At 33.0% G+C, this 24,223-nt stretch overlaps 1 protein-coding gene across 3 annotated transcripts in view; it reads right to left on the bottom strand.

Annotated features, from left to right (window-relative positions):
* The window catches only part of LOC128999677 (E3 ubiquitin-protein ligase CBL-B), a 216,910-nt gene that overhangs the window by 102,670 nt on the left and 90,017 nt on the right, over positions 1–24,223 (bottom strand). Inside the window, exons 2-7 of one of the 3 annotated variants that reach the window (XM_054426298.1) lie at positions 18,704–18,850; positions 14,797–14,928; positions 10,992–11,129; positions 10,637–10,715; positions 10,120–10,263; positions 9,085–9,219 (exon numbers count right to left, since the gene is read on the bottom strand). The exons of the other annotated variants lie outside the window; for them this stretch is intronic. Coding sequence (XP_054282273.1) covers positions 9,085–9,219; positions 10,120–10,263; positions 10,637–10,715; positions 10,992–11,129; positions 14,797–14,928; positions 18,704–18,850 — 775 coding nt within the window. The remainder of the gene's footprint in view (positions 1–9,084; positions 9,220–10,119; positions 10,264–10,636; positions 10,716–10,991; positions 11,130–14,796; positions 14,929–18,703; positions 18,851–24,223) is intronic. 3 annotated transcript variants of the gene reach the window in all.

The following is a 24,223-nucleotide window of genomic DNA, read 5'->3' as shown; positions in this document are numbered from 1 at the left end:
AGTTTTATATTTATTCTTGAATCTTGTTAATCGAATCTCAAATCCGAATCTTTTCTTAGGATTTGGTGGATTCGAGATTCAGATTCGACACATCCCTAGTGTAAACACAACGCAGTATGAAAAGCAGATACTGTATAACAGTCAGCAATCATTTAACTGAGCTTACCTCATTATTGTGGGAGGGAAACTCATTTAATAAATGATTCAACTCATGTGTAAAATACAATTCAGTGCATTATTTTTTATTGTCATAGCTAACCTATGAGAAAAAGGATTGACGATAACGTTTCGACATAGAAAATTAGGTCTACACTATAAAACAAATTGGATCATAAGGTAAGCCTTAGATTTTAACAATTTTTGATTGGTTAAATTCGTTTGGTGAATCAAAGGTTGTTGTTCCTGATAGTTTGACCTAACATTATAGTTTTTTTAGAGCTTTGTGGTTTTAACCCTTCCCGGACGGGCGAAATCGTGACATAGAAAGGGAAAACATTATAGGAAAAAATAGAAATTCATTTTCTTTATTTGTGTTTTGTTTTACAAGTATACATAAAATAAACACAATGGAACACTTCATACTGTCAAAATAATTTTTTTACTTCTTTTTAACTATGTGGATATATTCTACTCGGATGAGTAGAAAAGCAGCGGATATATCCGCCACCTGTCTTTGAGGATATGACCATGACAACGTTAGGCAATAAATAAAGGACAATATATAAACAATAAATATAGACAACGTAGTGTTGAGCGCGGAACGTTGAGGCAAGGGCGGTCCAAGACATAAATTTTGGGGGGTCACCGGTATGGAATACCCCCCAGCAAAGGAGGGGGGTCCGGGGGTAAAGGTTTTCTGGCGTCCGTCGTCTGCCGATCTTCCCTACTTTTCATAACGTATAAAAAAACAGTCAGACTCGAACAATGAGTTTTAGGTTAGAGTTTGTAATTAGTCCTTTCATTCGCCACAAGTGTAAAGACTACAATGAATTTCAATTTGGCAGAACGATTTGCGATAAAAATTATTAAAGATCCCCTGGTATAATAGTTTATATATATAAAAAATATTTTGGGGGGCTCATGACCCCCCTGACCCCCCTTGCGTTGAGGGGGAGCGTAGGAGAGTTGGGTGGTGCGCCGGAGAGGGGTCGGCACGAGAGAGAGGGGGGAGTGTGGGAGAGAGCAGGAAATTGGCGCCTTGGCACCGCGAAACATCTGGTTATTGCTCAAGCACCTGCCAGTCTTTTTGAAGAGAAGGTGGATATATCCGATTCCCGTCCGGAACATCAAAAACCCGTCCTTTATCGCCAAAGAATTAGGCGGATATATCCGTCACCCGTCCGGGAAGGGTTAAAGTGGGGTGCAAAATTGAGTTTGTGAAAGAAAGCTATTGATAATTTTAAATTTACATGCCTATCTCTTATTATATCCCAAACTTGGATCATGGTATCTAGAAATTGAAACTTCACTTTGGCCTCAATATATAAAAAATAATGTATACAATTCATATACTGTTAAAATACAGAACGTTACAATTCTTATATTATGCACCTATAGTTAAGTAAATATTACAGGCATGTCAAGGGGATATAAATTATGTTCAGAGAGGTGATGTGAGTTGTGAAACCAGTGACAAATGTGAGGATACAAATCATCTATCTCCGTTCTCATACTTCATTCATATTTGGGAAAAATACACCCATTGGCATTCAAATCATGATTTGTGAAATTTGGTCAGCCAACTTTTGCGTTTCAGGATTTTTACCAAAGAGAGGATTTCTACCATGGTTTAGGGCAAATAAAGCAATGTGTCAATGTAAAGACACTGACTGAAGCCAAATTCCTAGAACTTAGCAAATATTGGCAAAACACATCAAATTATTAGCCTTCCAAATTTTTTTTGTATTTAGGGTCGCAATACTACAATTGGTACGCTACAATTAGTTATTTTATGCCCGGCATTTCTGATTTTCAATACTGTTAAATCCAAGTGAATAGTACAGGTTATAACATTGGTTAGGAGCCGGTCGGAGTCACATGACTGGACAGCTGTCCCTGTGACTCATGCCTGTCATCACCCGTAGTGCCAGTACATCTACACCTGCAGCAGACGACAACGACACAGCAGACTACGCAGCAGTCAACATGAATTTGACAACTGATCAGAAGCTTGATTTAATTCTTAAGGAAGTATCTGACATTAAGAATGACAACACTCAGTTTAGTTCTGATATATCTGAGATGAAATGCAAAATAGAACAGTTTCAGAAAGATATAGGTGAAACTGTCGATATGTATTTTTTGAAACTGGAAGACACTAACAAGGAAGTTAAGGTTAACAAAGAAACCCTATTGCTACATGAGACACGTACAGATGCAATGTCTAGTGAATTGGAGAGAGTGAAGAAGCAGTTGGCTGAGCTACAACAAACTGTTGCTGTGAGTAATCTCTCGCAGTAATTGTTTAGAGATTTACGGAGTACCTGAGGTGAAGAATGAAGATGAGATGGAGGTGGTCAAGCGTGTGGCGAAGGTGATGAACTTTGAGCTAAAGGATGGAATGATTGATGCTGTGCATCGTTTGGCCATGAACCCGAAAAAACCGGAGGCGCACCGTGGGATAATCATCAAGTTCTGTCGTCGCATTGACATGGAGTCCTTACGAAGCAAAACGAGGGTGAAGAATGGGTTCTCAGCGGCGGAGTTAGGCATGATCAGCGAGAGCAAGATTTTCATTAATCTGTCCTTGTCGCCATTCACCAAGTACCTGTGGGGAGAAGTTCGCGCCTTTAAGAAAGATAATGGTTACAAGTATGCATGGATTACCAGTGCCGGTAAGGTGTTTCTGCGGAAGACTGATGGATCTCGTCCCATTCACATCTGTGGGAAAAGTGACTTGGACAAGCTCAAGTGATCTGCCAGAACCTTATGTGAGTCATAATTACTCTTTTCGCACATAAATGAAATATTTATTTGATATTTTAGTATTTATTTATTTGTATATTGGATGTGTTTATTAATAGGCCTAGGTCTGTGATGCATGTTAATTCATATTGGATAGTATTTATTTCTGTAGATTTTTATTTATATATATTCTATTTAAATATTTACGTTATTAAATTATTTATTCAATGAGTAGGATTAATATATACTATCAGAATGTACGTGGTCTGAGGACTAAAACAAATGATTTACGATTAGGCTTATTAAGTAATGATTATGATATTGTTGCGTTAAGTGAAACATGGTTAAATTCTTCTATTCATAATTCAGAAATATTTAGTAAGGAATACACAGTTTTTAGAAGGGATAGGGATGCAAATATAACTGGAATGGATAGAGGGGGGGGGGGGGGGAGTCATAGTTGGTGTCAAAAGTAGTTTTGTAGCTAAAAGATTATTTGAGTTAGAAACTGATAGTATCGAATGAGCTAACATGAAGGCAAGTGAGCGCAGCGAATTAACTTCAACCAGGACGTGGTTGAGCCATGCGAACGAGCTCATCTTGAAAATGAACGAGCATTTGACATAAAACCACACTAGAACAGGACGACGTCTGTCGGGCCAGCAAGTAACTTTTAAAAAACAAAAACTAAATTTCGTCTACACTAGCGACTTACATGAACTAGACACGAAAAACAAGCTTCAAAATTTACAATGGTACGTCTACTTGTGTTGGTTAGTCTATGCTTATACTATCAACAAATTGGTTTTACTTTTGATGTTGTACAAAAATTAACTTTCACCTATAATATTCACCTCAATTTAAATTATTTTATTGCCATACAAATTCCTACTTGTGGCTTTTCTGGTAGCACTCTCATCTTTAAAATATGATCCACCACAATGAAGTGTAATGTAACAACAGTTAGGGGTTTTACTATAAATTTAATTTTGTCACTATGCTAGTCGTTTCCTTGGCAAAAAACATTTAGATGCCATAAATTATTTTTACGCCACACTACATTATTTTGACGATATTCCCACGCAAGTATTTAGTCCAGAAAACAGCTGTTTACCGCCAGCTTATTCAAATGGGGTTTCATTGCGTACTACTGTACTGCAATGAGTTTTACCGGACATTAATCAGCTGATTATGCTGTATTTAGATGGAAGTTAGTGGTATAAACAAAAACATAACCTCTGAGAGGTTATGACTAGTGATTTTTAGACCTTTAGTTGGTGGAAATATATAAGGATTTGTACAGATTTAGTAGTATGGCGTAAACTATCGTACATAACTCGTCCAAAATGGGGGTACCGGACTCGTATGGTAATCCCGTACTCGACTTCGTCTTGCAGGGGAACGACCACACTCGTCCGGTCAAAGCTTATTTTCAGGACTAGTTACGTAATATACTATTTTGTCATACTGCAGCAAAAACAGCTGTCTTTAATGCATCCGTTGCGGGTCTTACTCTAAAGTAGCATTTTTACTCTCTAGGGAGTAAAAATCAGCTGTTGCCAACTCAGTTGTAAATTTTGATTGTAAACAATCCTATGTATCGATTGTTTAATTGATTGTAGCTTATTGTTGCCTTATTCTAAATAGTTTGACATATCAATAGTATAATGTACACTAACACAATTGTAATAGACTAAACAATTGAATCACCTACACAGCTGCTTGTTACCATTAGAAAATTAAATTGAAAACAAGTTAGAAGTATGTAGTTTTGAGTTATCTTTAAATGAAAACTATTAAGTTTTGTAATATAGTTTATTCAAATAATGGTGCAATATGACAAAAATAAAGTTCATCACACGGGCAAAAAGTGTCTTTTCAACCCTCGCCCATCATCAGACCTCGGCTTCGTCTCGATAGTAAAACTTGAGCTCTGGTCAAAAAGAGTCACTTTGCGCCCTAGTGATGAAATATACTATTATAAACACAAGATAAAATCAATCAAGTAGACAATATTTATTATTTTTTTAGGGATGGACAGGTCTTGAAATTTCAGGAAATTTTCGGGAATTTGAAAATTTTGTTGTACGAGACAAGGTTCTATTTTGGTCAAGATTTTTTAGAGACGAAATTAAAAAAAAAATCTTTAAATTTAAAAAAATGAAAAAAAAACGCCAACAGAAAGTCAATGCAATACCAGCAATACAGGAGCGTGTTGTGTTTCCTTTGCGAAGGCGTTTTTTTAATACTTAAATAGTAATATTGTTGTTTTAGACTTATAAATTTTATATTTTTCGAAGTTGAACTAAACTAACCGATATCTCCGTGTTTCCTATGCTGAAGAGTAACTATTTTTAATACGTTAGGCCTGATTAATGTATATTTTTTTTATACTGATGTTTTTATTAATGTTTTTTAATAAAAGGTTTTAAATAATTTTGTCTATTATTATTATTTTTTTTATTTAGAGCAGTCTGTCATAAATCATTAGGTATTTTAAAATGTTACAAAAATCAGGTTAAAATGTGGAACATGCATTTCCTGTTACATATGAGGAATAAAAAATCCCGTCTCGTCTCGTCTCTAACTAAAAATCCAATCTCGTCCATCCCTATATTTATTATTCATTTTAATTGCAGTTTGTTCGTATTGTTTTATCCCTGAAAAAGTTAATAACGGATCAACTTTGCAAGTACCCGAAGCTGACGATTGTGTTTTAACACCGATACTTGTACTACTAATTTAAATTTGACAATATTTGTTGAGCTGCGACCAAATGAGGTAAGCAATTTAGTCTGACATGTGCAACAGCTCTTGTTAAAAAATGTCTTTATTTAAGAGGCGAAGTTAGGAATAATATAGGCTAACCAAAACCTATAAACTTATTTAACTACTTTTAAATATTCTAAAATTATAAAAGGAATTTTGAATCAAACAAAATAATATATGATTAAATTTTAATTTACCAAACAGAGCAACAACAATCTTACCATATCTTATCATATTTTACATCACACAATTATACCGACCGTAAATCACAAATTAACAATATATAAAAATCACAAAATCATACCTAAACAACAATTTATTTTGATTCTTTACGACCTTTTCTGACAGATAGTTTAGTAGGCAATACTAAAAGCAAAACAGAAAATGAATTATAAAACTCAAAATATATATATATGAAAAAAAGAAAAAAAAACAAGACTGCTTAATGCTTATAAAAAAGTAATATAAAAAATACAACAACAAAAATGGATTGTTCGTAGAGATTTGATCAGTTTTATCAATAATTTTATTTCACATAATAAACTGGGTAATATTAATAAATAAAATAGTAAAATACTTTAATAATCCTTGTCAACTTTTTTTTATGTAAGAGAAACTTTTTGGGCATTTAATAAAACTGTCTTTGGGGAACAATTTTTGTCTGGAAAATAGCTTACTAAAATGAAATAAATTCAAACAGCCTTACCTTTTAAAAAAAAAATTACTAAAATAATACCCATGACAGTAAAATGCAATGCTGTATTATGTTATTGGATTACAAGTGAAAAATACGATATTTAACTGTTAAGGCACATTCCCCAAAAGTAATTTAGAAAATCTTGGAGAATGCTTAAACGGAGAATCAATCCAATGGCAAATATTTTGTGTCATCAATACAACTTAAGTTGGATGAAAAAATCTATAAAAATATCAAATATTTATAAAAAATTAAATTCTTGTAACAAAGTGACAAGATAATCCATCAGTGAGTCAAAACCCACATAAAAAGTTCCAATCCTACCTAAAACATCACCTATCAACTTTCACGCTGAACCTTATAAAAATAAATAAATCTGCATTATATTGCACTAGTATGATGTATAAAGTTACTAATTACTAATGTATTATACATTACAAAAATACTATACATATAAAATATTTATAACCTCTTGACTTGAAGGTCGAAGAGCGGGCTATGTACTATTGATATTTGGTTAATAAAATGTTAGCATACTCAAGAGTGCAGACGGAGGCTAAGTCAAGTTCGTAGCTTGCAAAATCTCTTAATCAAGTTCTAGAAGGTTAAGAATAATTTATTTCTCTGAACTGAACAGTACAAAATTGTAGGGGAAAACAGCAACAAAATCAGTACATATACAATAATCCTGTCTGGTTATCTGTTATATGTTGACGAGTATATAGCCAAAGTGACAGACTTGTACGAATGTGTGAATTATATTGGTAGCCATTAAGAACATTCAACGTCAAATAGGTCCCAACAAGGAGTGTATTGAACTTTGATTTCAAATTACAAATATTTTGTTGTACATTACTTGAAATTTTAGCATCACAGAATTAAATAAGACATCTATAAAACTACAAAATATTAAATATTTGGTTCCTTTTCAAGTTATTTGTAACACCAATGCATCAATGCATCAATTGCATTTTATACAATGCAAGAGTAGAATTATTAAGTGTTTTTATTTACGATAATAAATCTAGAACCAAAACATAATTTAGTACAAGTTAAAACAGGAGATTTTAGTAACCTTCTATGCATGAACCTACCTATCCTCTGTCGGCACTCTTACTTTGCTAAAATCATACACTGATATTCGGTTAAGGAACTGACTTTACTCTATAGTAGACAACACATCATGCAATGCTTAGCCCGGGACCATGCGAACTGTGTTACAATGCAGATCACAATGTGGTTAAACAATTAAATGTCTCGGAAAACAAACAATCACAAATAGCGTTCATACCATGTCTGTTGGTTGACGAAACACAGTGGAGACATGTGGTGAAGCGTTTACAGGTTATTGTTTACAGGTTGAAAATGCAATTGATAAGTAGAAAATATGAAAAAAAACATAACTGAAACTTGGAAAAAACCTATGGTCTTTTGTTTAGACTAATAGATCAATACTGTTTCCAATAGTTTCTTAAATCTTACATAAATCAAATGAATTATTTCTTCATTTACACTATAAAGGAAAAACACTAAACAAATAACCATGTTGTCAATACATTTTTAAAGGTATTTTAAAAAAATATCAGAAATAATTACAATCAAGACTCCACCAAGAGAGAATAAAGTTATAAAACACAACAGACATGGCAAACAATCTAAAATGGTTCTGAGCGAATGAAACACAAAATGTGAGCATTAAAATAACAAAATGGCATCCAAACAAAAACAAAATGTTGGGCCCGGCAAGCCTATAACAAGCAGTGCATGTGTGTGTACATAGGCGTCTAACTGGCTTAACATTGGGTACAAACATGTGGTTGTGGTTATGATACAATAAAAAGCGAGATAAAATCAAATAAATAACAGAATAAAACCATAGTTAAAAGCCAATCAGAGACAAGCAGTTTAGAGAGTAATAATCTGTCTTGTACGTTTCCTTTCTTGTTTATAAATTGTATCTGTGGAAGTTGACTGAAGTTGAAAAAAAACTTAGTTGCTCATTGTTTGTCTAATGGTGAAGAAACATTCCATACAATTTCAACCTTACCCATAAAACATTGTTACAGATACAAGTTTCATCTGATGCAAAGGCACACATTTTTAGTGGAGGATTAAGAAATTGATCAGTGCAAGCTACAATTATATATTTTTTTTATACATGACATAGAAGAAATGATGGATAAAAAAAATTTAAAACTGTATTTTTTTGCTTATCTTTATAGTGAATACCTACAAAGAAATTTCATTTTGTGTTTAACAATATGGGTTTAATTTTCTAAATTGGACTTCTCAAGTAGTCTGGTCACGGTTTTAAAGTAGTATTTACTACTGATGTAGGAAAATTGTAAGACAAATTTTGGTATTTTTCCTGTTTATATATTACAAACAAGTAGCATATACTCCTTGCATACCTTTTATTAGATCAAGACAATCATAAAACACTGTATACAGATCAGTAGAGCCTAGTTTTTTATTTGTTGCTTTGTAGTTTTTCCAAATTCTAAGCTTATACTTAAGTTAGAAACTGTTTTTAACTGAAAAATCACTTTTAATCCTGTTTGTGTTATGATTGTCTCAACTTAAGGAAAAGGTCTATTCTGCATGTATATTCTATATTTCAGGAATATTTAACGCATTTAAAATGCGTAATTGAAACGCATGTCTCTGATTGGCTGTGCCCGGGTGAGTTACACATCCTGATCGTGCTCCACTACCTCATCATCATCGTCCGGGTCCACTGTGATGGTCCCCGCCTTGTGCTGCCTCCTCGGGTCAAACGGGTCCACCACGATCTGCTCCGTGCCCTTGATCTCGGCCCGGCAGAACGGACAGCCTTGCCCCTCTGAGTCCTACAACAAAACAAGAGTTAAACAGTCATTCTCACAAGTAACATAATGCGAGGGTACAGTGACACCTGCGATTGACTAGCCTCTGCAATGCCTATACAGTGGAACAAACAACTTCCTTCATTACATAATTTAAATTCAAAATTTTCTCTCAGTTCTTAATACTACCATATATAAATAAGTGAAAACAATGTGGACTGTGTAAAAATAGCCCAGTCAAGGACACAGTCCCTACTTCCTCACTAAACTCAACATCGGTTATGTTTTTTGGTCATTGGCCAGTTTCTGTGGAATACCTTAACCCTTTGAGGTCATATTTTTTTCCCATTTTTTCGGCGAGTATAGTTTGCCATTTGAACAGTCGAAAATGGCGCCCAGCGACTAATACTCGCCAATCAACCGCAAAGAAAAACTTTTTTTATTTTTAAAATTTTTTGTGAGTATAGGTTGCCATTTTCGAGCAGTTGGGAAAATGGCGGGCGGCGACCTATACTCACCATTCGACCGCAAAGGGTTAAGATACAATAAACCCTTACACTCCCTACTGATCACATGTGGTTCCAGGTTCCACCAATGCAGTTGTTCAACAACAAATGTAATTTTTTATTTTCAAATACTAAACTTTTCCAAATCACATTTTTGAAGAAATTAACTATTTTGATAGTCCTTCAAAGTTTAAAGTTTTCCAAATATACTGTGGTTAGTTAAGATGTATAAAAAACAAATACTCAGCAGGAGATGAATGTGAAAGATCTATCGACCAAGTTTATAGACAAAACAACACTTTGAATGATTAATAAAATCATATTAATGAATTTTTCAAATTTGGCTATCCAAAAGAATGCTTTTTCCAATAGTTTAACATTCAATATTTTTTTTAATGTAGGGTGGAATGTACACAACTACCTGCCAAGACGTAAGACACGGTGTACACAGCAGGTGACCGCAAGGTTCTATCCGGATGTCTTTGTCATTCTCTGCACAGATCTTGCACAGTTGGAACGTGGAGCCCATCTCACAATACAGCTCGTACTGCTCTTGAGTGACCTGTTACATACAATGATGATGAGTAAACTGTTACAGACAACAATATCTTTTGCAAACAATAATAATGAGTAACCTAATACAAGCAATGGTAATGAGTAACCTAGACCTATTACAAACTATGATGATGAGTAATCTGTTACCGACAACGATAGTGAGTAACCTATTACAAGCAATGATAATGAGTAACCTGTTATAAACACCAATAATGAGTAACCTGGTTCCCAAAGGTTTACCACACTAACAACACTGGCCAAAAAAAAGCCCCAGCATCGCTTTCAGCTCTTACCTGGTGAAAGTAAAAGTTTGGGTGTGGTACTTTACTTGGCACACAGGGATTACTGCACTATTGATTAAGCTATTGAATGTTCCATACCTTAATGTGATCCTCAGGAGTAGGTTGCACAGCCCAAGATAAGTCTGGGTTGACGTTACGTCCGTCTGGGTAGAGGTAACTAAGAAAATACAATTATCATTAACATAAAAATATAGAATTTTAAACAAATGTGTAGATAACCTGTAAGTTTGTTTACTATAAGAATAATTGTTCAACAATTACATTTGAATGACCAAATTGAACAAAATACAGTAAAAAAGGAATTACAGTAATTAAAACTGATTTAAATCTGTGAGACCAAACATAATTATTCTAAGGTTTGCATAGTGAATAATACATTTAATACTTATACAATTGTTATCTAAATATCGTATAGTGAATCTGGTCAACTTACAATCCTTCTCTGTGACCATCCAGTAGTGCTTGACATAGAGACTTGTTCTGTGGGATGGTCTGCAAGATGTCTCCGTCTCCTGTCACATAACCAATGGCCCACTGTCCTAGCCTGGTACAGCTCAGACGGAACACATAGCTAGACAGAACAAGAGTCTACATTAGTAGGTACAAAACTTAAATCAGTTGTACTTGATCTTTGGACTTAAAATGATCCCGTCTATTTATATTAAGCTGATCCATAAAATACAAAAATTAATAAAATACCGTATTGGTGAACTTTTTCTTATAAATTTTATTAAAACCAACGTTAACAGTTTCGTCATGAAGAATAATCCATCTTATTCATTGACACTCATCTTCATTACCTTGCATGTATCCACGTGTCTCGTTGAATAATTATAATCTTATTTTATTAATTTACAGCATCACATAGGTTTAGAATGCTTATTGTGACTTAGTAATCATACAAAAATATAAAACTTCCCTTTTTGAAAAGTACAAAAAAAATTACAATTCAACTTTAAAATAATGGTATCCAGTCAAAAATGAAAACTGATGTTTATTTTTAAGGATAAAACTGGTAGGAGTAGCAGCAGTTAGACAACAAGAACAAGGTGTTTTAAACCATCAAACATGAGTTGCTGACTTTGCACCTGAAGAATATTAGCATACAAATTACTTTGCAGAAGAAAATACTCACACAAATGTTAATATGTTTTATCCTGGGTGCCTTTCTAGGGGAGTGATCATTCTATAAAACACTACAGTACTATAAAAATAAATCAAGGTTTATATAAAAAAATATTAGTTCTAATTGGGAAGAAGTTAAGATAAATTGTATCTGGTACTTGGTTGTGTAAAACAATATTTTCATGTATAATAGGTTTAATTTTGTAGTAGTACCTAGACAAGATGGAAGAAATCACCATTTGAGATCAAATTAACAATTGATATTTTCCCTAGTTTTTTTACAGTTAGGTGTTAAAAACTCAGCCTAGTTATTGAGAGTTGTTTAAACGTTATGTCCTTAAAATGTTAATGATAAATGTTATGTTCTTTATCAACATAGCACTGTTTACAACAGCAAAACCAAGATCAAAGTCAGGCGCTGCAATGATGGCGTATAGCCACCAGGGTAAATTTAAACTGTCATTTCCATAGTCTGCTTACAACAGCTTTGTATGTGTTTCACAAAGGGATGAAACTTTACCATGAGTCAGTCCCTAATTCAACTGTATTATTTTAATTTTTAAACTTCTTCTAAGGTCCGCTTTATCCAAACTCAAACTTAAATTAAAGGAAGAAACATCATGAGTGATAAACCGGTCCTTACTGGCACAAATCTATCTAACGGGGTAATCAATTATAAAAATTACTATTAAACTTATATCACTACACAAAGACGAAAGAAGCTCCCTCAATACTGAGTTACTCATAGCTGAAAGAAATATTTAGGAAAAGCAAAATAACGTCCATACACAAAATGTTAACTTTGCCAAAATGTAAAATATACTAAATGTAAAAGAAGATTACAAAATCAGCTATTTTAATAAATTGGTTAACTGATATTGTAAAATCAACTTAGAAAAGAAAAATAAATATTGATTTGAGTACAGAGAGGAAAACAGTAGCAGAGAACTCATACTTCAAATCGGTTGAAGGATTTCAAGACTAGATATATATTTTTTTTTATTTCTTGTTTTCTAATTTTTCGGTTGTGGAATGTCGTTACAGTATTAGAAAACTTTTCAATATGCCTACAAACATTCTCGTCAAAATGTTAAAAGTCAAAACTAGCACTAAAAATCCCTGTTAGACTTTTGCTAACAATACAATGAGTGATTGAGTCCTTGAGCTGTATGAATTAAGTAAGTATTATGCCTGTTACACAATAATAAAAATCTGTATATGAAGCTAAGAAGGATCTGAACATTTGAGAAAACCATAAGCTGCTCACCTGTCAAACATATACTTGAATAAAAGGTATTAATGTGAAAATTCCCCTAAAAATCTCAGTTTTCCAATAAACCCTTTCATAAGTGCAGGAACATCAATTAAAGGAATTAAAGGGCTTTATTGAAGCACATTTAAAATATTGAAGATACATAAGCTGTTAGGTTTCTTTTTGTTTTAGTTGTTTCCTTTTCATTGAGTTCACTTTTTTGTTTCAAAATATTGTTTTTTTTTGTTTGGGATAAGGGCTTGTCGCTGGCAGTCGGTAAGATCAAAATCGTGGACCTCACCGAAAAGAGCCTAACAAAAGCCTAGTGGCCCACCATCCTTCCTGTTCAAGTTGACCATGTCCAACTGGATACAAAGCCTAATGCCAAATACCTATGTGTTATGATTGACAGCAAGATATATTTTAGTGAGCAGATGAAGTGGGCCGTTGCCAAAGCTGCTAAGGGGGTCGCTGCTCTAAGTAGGCTTATGCGAAAAGTCACATGAAGTAGACAGAACATATTGCATGAAGAAGTGGCGGTTTTCTTATATTGTTGGATAGTGTTAAAACCTTTGAATTATGTTTCAATTGTTTACTTATTAGATCAGTAACTATTGAAAAATAAATGAAAATAATAAATAATATACACACAAAAATATACAACAAATGGTATACATTACGTGTAGCAGTTACGAATTTCAAAACAAAATGTTACGAGACGTTACGTCAGTAGTTCAGCGGTTGCCTCCCACAACCTAACAAACAAGGTAAGTAACAAACAACAGAGCCAAGTCAGCATCCAAAGTTTGCTGTAACTGTAACACAGACTTTAACTTCTAAGCCCCGACAACTTGCTAACCACTCCTTCAAGTTATACGGTTGCTCGTCAAAGCTGATTGTATTGCATTGCAGACGTTCTACCCACAGTGTATTAGCAAATGAGACAACAACTTTCATCAACTATAACACTACTAGGTCCTAACCAAAATTATGAGCATTAAAGGCATGATTGAATCACCCTTATTGTCATACCCAATAATATGTGTACCTTTTACAGTCGAGACTAGCTGAATATTAACAAGTACCCTACTAGTACAAAAATGAATGAGAGCTACGTTTGATAACTTGACCATTCTCAGAGTTTTAAAGATATCAATTAGCATTGAACAGTGTGATTTACAAAAAGAGCAAACTGAACAAAACCAAAAGGCTACTGGCCCTAAAACTTAATAGATTATATTTTTTCAACCCTTACACGCCAGAGGGTGTCTATTATAACTAAAATATGAGTGTTGAACAGATGGGATGATAGCTTTGTTACTGACTGAGATTAGCTGGTTCCTTAGCCACGATCATGGCTAGTTGGTTCCAGTTTTAAACAATCAAAAAGCAACTGGCTTTTCACAAGATTGAACCAACAAACTTCTGATTATTCACCGAACACTATAACCACTCGAGAAGCTACCCAACTATATGAAATATAGTAAAAACACTAAAGTAAAAAAAGTGAATTACAGGTCTGGACTTGTAACTCAATGTATGCATACAGTTTGCCGGCCAGTTGATTTGTGGCCACACATTTTTTTTGTAAAAATGTGTTCAAGTGTTACTGTTCTTTATTTCGTATTTATTCACTTTTTGACGACCTCTTCAGAGTAATTGTCCATTCTTTGCCTGAAGGTGGCCCCTTTGATGTGTTGAAACCGCCTTCATCGGTGACACGATCACATTGACGGATTAAGGTATTTTAACCTCTAGTATAAAAAAGTGCTTAACCATACCAAAATCAAAAGATAAAAAAAAGTGATACTGTGTGCTCTAATGGTCAAAACCAGAAGCATTATGCAGCAACACTGCGTACCTTCCAGGTTTGTTGATGTACTTCTGCAGCCGAGCCTTGACTTCATCGTAGGTGAGGAAGGCCACATAGCCGGGGTGTGTTACAGCCAGGATCTGCCAGTTACGCAGCAGCGACGACCAAGGCTGGAACAACCTGTAACATGACACCAACCATGCTGTAACATACTGACTCTGAAATGTATAGTGTTACTGATCCAATACTTATCCTGGGACACTAGACACATTCAGCCTTGTCCTTAGGGGACGAAGCTATAGACTATTGGTCAGTGGTTGGATTTGAACACCGTCACCTCAAGGACCGAGGCCCTATCAGTAGACCAGCTCACCAGGGGAGGCTCCAGAGGGTAGACCAAGTTGGCTTCAAAATTTTGGTAGTTATTTCAAAATTATCTTATTACTAATACCTACTGATATAATGACTAATTTATTTACCTTATTTACTTGATTACTGAGATGTCCTCAAAAAGCATTTAACTCACTATTTTGTGAAAAATCCCACAAAAAAATAGTTCCTCGATCAAACTCCTTCTCGATTCTTGTCACCCCTACCCAAAAATTATTCCTGGAGCCTCCCCTGCAGTTCACTTATAGATTAAATAGTAGGAGAATAACATCATCGACAATCTTTATATTAACCCCCCCCCCCCCCACACATTCACTTGGACTAGGGTTTTTTAAATGTAGCCTATAAAGATTATGAGGTTAGGTCTATTACAAATTGTGTCACCACATTAGGGTATTAGGATTGACATTTAAAATATATGCATAATCATTAGTAGAATTTTATCCCTTGGGTTGGATTTAAAGACATGTTTCCAAAATAAAACTTGGTGACATTTCGGACAAACGTTAGGGGATGCATAAAAAACTAAATATCTAAATAACATGTTTTATCAACAAAGTCAATTTTGTTAGTTTCTTTAAAACTAATAATCAATTATTGATCACTGAAATAAGAATAGAATGGATGAAAATTACAACAGAACAACATGAAGGGGTTAAACCTATCTTATTTTATAGTTAATGAACTGTAAGATTTAAGAATAAAAAGTAGTACAAGTTTTTACTGATGGTCTTCTAAAATATTTACAAAACAAACTAAAAATTACCTTAGCAAAATACAGAATTAGGTGATCAACATTTTAAATAGACAGCATTTAAATACTTGGCGCTCTACTTGTCCTGTAAAAATTATTCCCAACTCAATAATTTTAAACAAAAAAGTTCATGTAAGGAATGACTTTAATAAATGTTCTTATGATCCAAAACAAAGTCACAGCAAAGATTCTTCACTGGGCAAAAACTGTCATAACAATGTTCAGAACAAAGCTAAACCAACTGTGACATTCACTCTGCAAATATTGCTTTTAATGAAAACTGTTGTCTTATCGAACAAAGTAACCACTTGGTTATGAGAATAACAGAATGCCATATTCGTTAAACTAAATTAGGCTATATTTATTACTATTCAATATTCATACTTATACAATTACTTTCAATAAAAAACTAATTTATTATTAATTCATAATTGGTATATATATGTGTAATTAATGAGGTTATGCATACAATTTCAACAAACAACAGATTAGGTTCATGAATATTTCTTATGATCAGGACACAGCCTGTTATATATATGTTGATCAAGAAGTATGAAATAAACAGAATTTGATGTGGGTGCAATTAGGATTTTACTTATACAACTAAACTATAGATCCAAAGTTTAACTTCTTTAGTTACAAAGCAAAGCTTTACAACTTAAAAAACAAGACTACAAACTTGGGACAAACTAGTAACTGGATTGCGTAATAAACATTAACTTGTCTTTCAGTTGGGAAATTTCTCTCTGAAAGATTAGTGGACGATGTTAACATTATACCCAAAGCAGAACTGCGGGCGACAGTGCGATATTGTCACAGTAAAACTGCAAGGACTGCAGAAAGCCCAGCCTATTCCCCCAATTTTTTAAATGAACAATTAGGCCTACTTATTTTACAGACAAAGTTAGAGCTACAAGGTACTATCTTACACTTAACCTGAAGTTTCCGTAGAAAATGCTCCATAACAAGTTGATGAAATTGTTTTTTGCAGAAAATAAATCCGTAGAAAGTCAAAAACTTTATTTTCTGCAGCAACAATTGTAGGCGTATTCAAACAAATATGAGCGTTTGAAAACTTATTTATTTCCAAATATTCATTAAAACTGTCACACATGCGGTTGGTTCATTTGCAGTAACTTGGACTGTGTAAGCTCGAAGAAAATTTTTGCATTTTTCCAAGTCCGTTGCAGAAAGTTTAAAAACATTCTTTTTTAAGGGGCTAAAATTAAAAAAACCTAGAACTGTAGTTAACCATAGATTAAAAATAAAAGTACCGGTAATAAATATCATGGAATGATTTTCAAAAGGTTTTTTCATTGGTTGGTAGTGAAAGGAAAAAAATATTGTTTTGCTGTTTAAAATTGATTCTGTTTGTTTGGGGTAGACACGACCACGCATAAAAAATGTGGACGTCCAAAGTTTTCAACTCGCAACAAGTTTTAAGGTAATTAATTCGCAACAAAGCAGGTAGTAACAAGATTATATAAAAGTTTGAACAAACCAAGTCCAAACAAGTTGCACAGCCCACATGCCTGGTGTTACTGAGGGAGGTCAACTTTTTGAGTTGGCAGCAGTTAATTAACGTACTTTGTCAGGTTGGTAGAACTAAGAGCCATTTCAATATTAGGTACAAAATTACTTGACACGTTAAAATCCAAAAAACATTCTAATAGTTTATTTTTCAAGAGATTTTTCTGAAGATTCAATTGCAGAATTAATACAAACACATATTGATCTAATTAAAATGTAAGGACAAAGCAAAAATTAAATTATGTTTTCATACTTGAAATGCATGAGCAAACAAATGAAGGGATTATCAGACTGGCTTATATCCAGTAATAACTCTATTTGAAATGTAAATGACCTTTCCATTGAAAACACCATTTGTTTGTGTTCAGCTTTTAACACAGACAAAAAGTGACATATGAATAGAGTGTTATAAATGGAGAGTAATATTTTGTAACATTCAAACTAAAGATATACAAAAATATAACAAAATTAATTTTAGCTATTTTTTTCAAAAGTGGAATTAATTAAATATCCAAAAATGGAGATATACGGAATTCTTTAATCTCAATTAAACCACTTGAAGCAAATGTTGAATCCCTGAAATACATCATAAATTTTATACTCTCTTGTCTTTATGTCTTTCATTATATGGATCATATACCACATCATAAACATAACAAAGGGTTATTGTCTATCTTTCACTTGACATCTTCAGTTTCTCACATCAAAGAACAGGTTTATTTTCAACCCATCAAGGAAAATGTCTATTTTTCTTTTAAATTAAAGTATGTCATTACAAAATACATTACTTGTCCTATTAAATACACTTACCTAGACGTTTTCATATTATTAGAAAATTATATAATCCTAGATAACATACCTAAACCTAGATTACTTAATTAAAGAATGTTGCTTATGTGTAGACAAGTTGTTATTGAGCTGGTGAACAGGTTCTTATGATTTTTTAAAAGACAAGTCACACTATTCATTTTCACTAAATCAGAAAAAAGTCTTGTAAGAAAACTTTACGCTAATGAATTTTAGTATCTTACTAATATCGTAAGTGTAAATTTTTCAATGTTTGTAAGTATGTCACATATTTAAACACGTGAAAACTATTTAAAACTATTTATGCGCTGAAATAAATATTTGAACCGATTGTGTTTCTGGACTCTGGGGACATCAAAACAAAAAAGTAAATCGGTCCTGGGTCAAAGTCTAAACCATGAGGCCTACGGTAATAGCTTATTCCCTATATGGGAAATTCACTAACAAACTAAGAAATAAAATCAAAGTACGAACCTTGTAAAGACGTCGAACTCAAAGTTGGAGATGTAGTCGTTGCACGTGAGGTCGATTGTTGACTTGAGTGCCATGGCTTCCAGACCCGAGCTGATGGGATGAACCTCGTTGAGCGCTTGTCTGAACACCTTCCACGGAACCAGTGTGCTGCAAACAAAACATATGTCACTAATGTACTATAGGGTTCTGCAACAAACATGTCACAAATGTACTCTACGGTTCTATGACAAAAATGTGGTACTAATTGACTAAAACACTGTTGTACTCTGTGGTTCTGCAACAAATTACATCTATTAACTACACCACACCTCCCCATTAACAAAAAAAAAAACATTACAATTACAGTATTTTTATATCAAGGCATGGATAAAATCTATTGGGGATCGTCGAGAATTGAACCCAGACAGGTTTCGATTGTACGAGCGCACCCACTATAGTAGTATGAACTCATAGTATACATAGTATACTCATTATAAGATTTGATGATCAAAACATTTTTGTCCGACCTAAACCCAGGTTCGGACCTAACTAGTGTGAAAGAGGTCTTAATGAGACGTTCATAACTATGAACTGATGGCTTAATGAACTAGTCTTATCTAACCAAATTGGTTATAATTTCCCACCAGCCTGTATTTTTTAACTTCAATTTAATATTTTGGTCACAATAATTTTTGTGGACAGCATAATTTGCAAAACAGTTGGAGTAAGAGGTTGGGATATTAGACGATGCTTACTAGACGAAAGGGAGCAGTCCTATTTCGATCAAGTTGAAACACCTCAGTAAGCACTGATCTAATGGATTGGAACAGTTCATTGTATGCGTGTAGAGTCTAATAAAGAGGTAGTAAATTGTTTAAAATAAAATTGAATAGTGGCTGGTAGGAACATAAGTCCCTAAAAAGCTCAAATGTCAAATTATTGTAATAAGTAGTATTTAAATAAATAAATAAAAAAAAAAAAATAATCAAATTTACTCTGTATCAAATATTTTAACTGTTATACACAGTTATACAAATATTTTACTTGTTATATAATTTTCTGTTAAAATGTTTGTAGCTTCATTATTTTTCAGTTTAATTCCTTTTATTTGAGCCATCTCTCATTATTATACTACTTATTATATAGACTATGTTTAACTAATTTACATTAAAATTTAAAAAAAATTTACAACTGCATAGTAAAATAATTGATTTAACATTCTAAGACAAAGTCTAAATTATAGGTAACGTAATCCCTTGGTTTTTTTTCTTAGAAAAGTAGATATAAGACAGCATATTTTTGAGTTTAGATTTGTGTCGGTTGAAGAAGTTTTTAAAACTATTAATAACTTACGTACAAGTAAATGTTTGGATATCTAAGGATTGAATTCAATTATTCTTAAACACGCTTCTTTTAGTATTTGTATTTGTGAAGTATTGACCACAATATTTAATAGGATGATAGAAAAGGGTGTATACCCAACAGTACTTAAAAAAAATTAAAGTGGTTCCAGTTCCCAAGAAAAATAATGATAGTTATGAAAGCTTCAGACCAATATCAATTGTACCAACCATATCAAAGTTGTTTGAATTAAAATTGTCAGGTGTATGAATACTTTGAAAGTAATAACATGTATACTGATAGGCAGTTTGGGTTTCGCTCTGGGAAGAGCACAAATGATGCTGTTGTTAGTTTAGTTATAGATGTGGTTAAAAATATAGAGAACAAAAGATTTGTCTGCTTTCGCTCTTTTGACATGTCAAAAGCATTTGATACTGTTAATCACAACATATTAATACACAAATTAAAATTTTATGGTTTTCAAGACAATTCAATTAAACTTATCAATTTGTATTTAAAAAATAGAGAACAATTTGTTAGTTTCAAAAATGAGTTATCTCTTGGAAAAAATATAGACATTGGTGTTCCTCAGGGATCTTCTTTAGGGCCACTGCTATTTAATTTTTATATCAATGATCTGCCATACAATTTGATAGGTGAAAACATTAATAGTTTTCTTTACGCTGATGACCTAGGCTTGAATTTTTGTTCTGAATCTAGAGATCAAATGAATCACATCCTGCAAAATGCTACGGATCTGATTTATCAGTGGTGTAATTCAAATAGATTATGCCTAAATCTAAATAAATTGCAAGATTTAGAAATTTGTTTCTCAAATAGGCAGCCTCTATAAATGAGGTAAAACCTTTAAAATTTCTTGGAATTAATCTAAATGCAAAACTAGATTGGAAGGATCACATTGACATAACCTCAACCAAAATGTCGAAAGGTGTATACTGCTTAAGAAGGTTAAAAGGTTGTGCAACACAAGATGTTTTGATAACAGTGTATTATGCACAGATACATAGTTTATTGAGTTACGGAATATTGGTGTGGGGTTTCCAATCATATACCAAAAAGTTATTTAAATTGCAAAAAAGAGCGATAAGGCTTATAAGTGGTGTACGCTTAAGAACTCACTGTAAACCTATATTTAAACATTTCAAAATTTTAACTTTGCCTGCAATATATATTCTTCAAGTTCTGTTGTATGTAAAAAATCATTTAGAAATGTTCTCAGAAAATTCAAATAGACATAATTATGAAACCAGATTTGAAAACAACTTGCAAACAGTGCTTTGTAAATACTCAAAGAGTCAAACAAACATTCAATACATATGGCAGCTAAATGGTTTAATAATTTATCAGTGGAGTCTCGGGAGTTGAACACTTTCAAATCAAAATTGAAAACATATTTAATACAAAAATGCCCATATACAGTGGAGGATTTTTTTACATGTCAAAATATTTCTTTTTAATTGTGCCTGTATTTATATATTTATATATTTTTTAATACTAGAACTTATTATATTGATTGATTACATCTAAGTATTCATTTGCTGTATTAATAACAGCATTATGTATTTTATGACGATTGTTAAAACATTGTGAAATGTCTACAACAATAAATTGATTTGATTTCATTTGATTTGATTTGTTTTATATAGTATACAGTACATTTCAGAATTGACTGGCTAATAAGATATCGCATACTGGCGTAATGATAAATCACGATAAGCTGTATTGAACAAAAACCCCCTGTAAATGGCTTCTAATGCTATTCTTATAGAGCACATTTTACGTTATAGTATCTAATTTTGTGATATAAATGTTTGGAATTTCACTATTTTTCCTGCCGTCAGGGAATAGAGACCTTTAATTTGGGCCCTCTCCCATCCTCCTACGAATTCCCAGTCACCCACGATTTTGACGCAAAGAATCGCCTTACGTAATTAAATATATAGAAGGTAGGTGTGAATGAAGGTTGAGTGTAATGAAAAAGTAGGTTTATGTAGAAAAGATTAAATATAGCTTATTACTGTACAGTATGTGTACAACCATGTTATACTCCAATATAATAAATGGCTACAATATTACTAAATTGCTGCTAAGAGTTATTTAATTAGAATGCAGTAAACATCTTGCGATGATATTAAAGTTGGATCCTGCTAGCTGCCCACACTGACCTTTAGCTTCGTTTGGTGAATATAAATTTGATCCTCTGATCAAAATAAAATTGCCTTTTGTGCATCTCTTTTATAGGGAGTAATTAACTGTTAATAATTAAACACATTTAACTCATTTTCAATTTAAAAGCATTGAAAGAACACTACTTAGAGCTAAAAATCATTTTAAGTTGTAGCTGAATAATTGCTACGCTTATTTGCTTTGTTATATAAACTGCCATTGAAATCAGCCACTGTAGCACAATGCCGTACTTAATACAGAAATTGCTTTATTACAGTCGTAGGAGAAGCATCAGACAGGTGTGCAATATTTTGATGGATCAGTGATTTGACACAATTTACTTTTAAGATAAAATTCCTTTAAGAATAGTAAATAGTATACAAATATTAGGTAGGACGAGGAATAGAATAAAGGCACCTTGACATGATGTAAATTGGATCTCTGTAAAAACTCGATTGATCCAACAGTTTTTGCAGATTAAAACACAGAAAGAAGAGGGGTGGAATAACTTCTTAATCTTATGTCACAAAAGGAGTTTAACCCCTTTTTGGGGGGGGGAGGGGGGGATTTTGTAGCATTAAATCTTGTTTCGACACGCAATAACTTAACTTTTGTCAAAATAAAACATTTCTTGCATTTTGATCCAACGTGACATTCACTTGAGTCATGCTTATATACGGGCCAGTAAATTACGGGACAGGTTACCTACCTGCCTCTCCCTGCCTACTTACTAACTTCGTGCAAACGAGTAACAGTGAGTCTATAGGCCAACCTTTTTATAAAACTAATTTTATGCATTTCACTGGCTGTGTTTCTTGTAACAATAACTGACAAACCTGGAAGTAGCTTATACTTACTCCATGTATTGTGTTATAATTGAGATGTGCAGAGTATTACGTTATTTCTGAGTAAACATGTCACTGTTGAAATAACCTTGGTAGGGTATTCTGCAAAAACTTGTCAATATTCAATGTTAAAATATTTAATAATGAAGATATGCATGTTGTTAAAATCATTTCATCCAACTAAAATGTAGGTAATTTATAAATATATTGTTAAGAAAACACTATGTCTCCTATGGTAATCTTTTAATTCCGTGAGAAGTGTACCGACAACTGAATAATACGGGCATGAATATTGATTACCTCCGAGTATGGCAGAGTAGGCGAGCTATTAGTTAGATTAAACTCCAACACATCTCTTAGTTACTAAAAACCTTGTATTCGAAAAGGAAATATTTGACCACTGATACTGAAACGGTTAATACCAATGTTTATGATTGAGTTATTGTTGGATTAGTTGTATAATTTTATAAAAACACATACTCTTGATAATTTTTATTAGAATCACTAGTTCACTAGATATTTAAAAAATAAAATTTTAAATGGTTGCCATTTTGAATTGGTGACGTTTAGAAATGTAGTACTTAGTATAAATTTTAGTCCTATTATTAGTCACTACTTATGTACTATGTTCAAAGTTATTCATTTAAGGTTCAAAAGTTATGGATACAATTGTTAAAAATTAGATACAGACAGATAGAAAACCAGGCATTTTAGACCTATGATTATAAGATTTTTTTGTCATTGTTTTGACCAAAGGAACAAATGATAACAAAACATTCTAAAGAGCTTGTATATACCAAGAATATATCTCTACATCAACTATAAGGTTATAATAATTTCCAACCTATTAAATAAAATTAAGTTTGCAAAATAAATAGAGCAGGAAATACATGTGATATGATAGAAAACAAGCAAAGCTGATTTTCAACATATAAATTCTCTCTATCTAGGTTATGGTATCAAGGCAGATAAGTCTGACATATGATACAAGACCAATCTTGCATTAGTAAGTTCTCACTGCAGCGTATCCGCAGTTCAACTATGAGCATTGCTAGTAAATAAAAACTTGTTAAAAATAAAATACCCCCGCCACAGCAAACCTGCAGACTAAGCGAATTTCCATTAATCTGATTGGATTCACACTAAAATGCCTCCATAAAAATAGCAC

The sequence above is a fragment of the Macrosteles quadrilineatus genome, unplaced genomic scaffold, assembly GCF_028750875.1.
Source record: "Macrosteles quadrilineatus isolate MER2022 unplaced genomic scaffold, UCM_ALF_1.0 Scaffold_8__2_contigs__length_117827958, whole genome shotgun sequence".
Classification (NCBI taxonomy): Eukaryota; Metazoa; Arthropoda; class Insecta; order Hemiptera; family Cicadellidae; genus Macrosteles; species Macrosteles quadrilineatus.
Note: the sequence above shows the minus strand (reverse complement) of the source record. Positions and strands in the feature narration are given on the sequence as shown.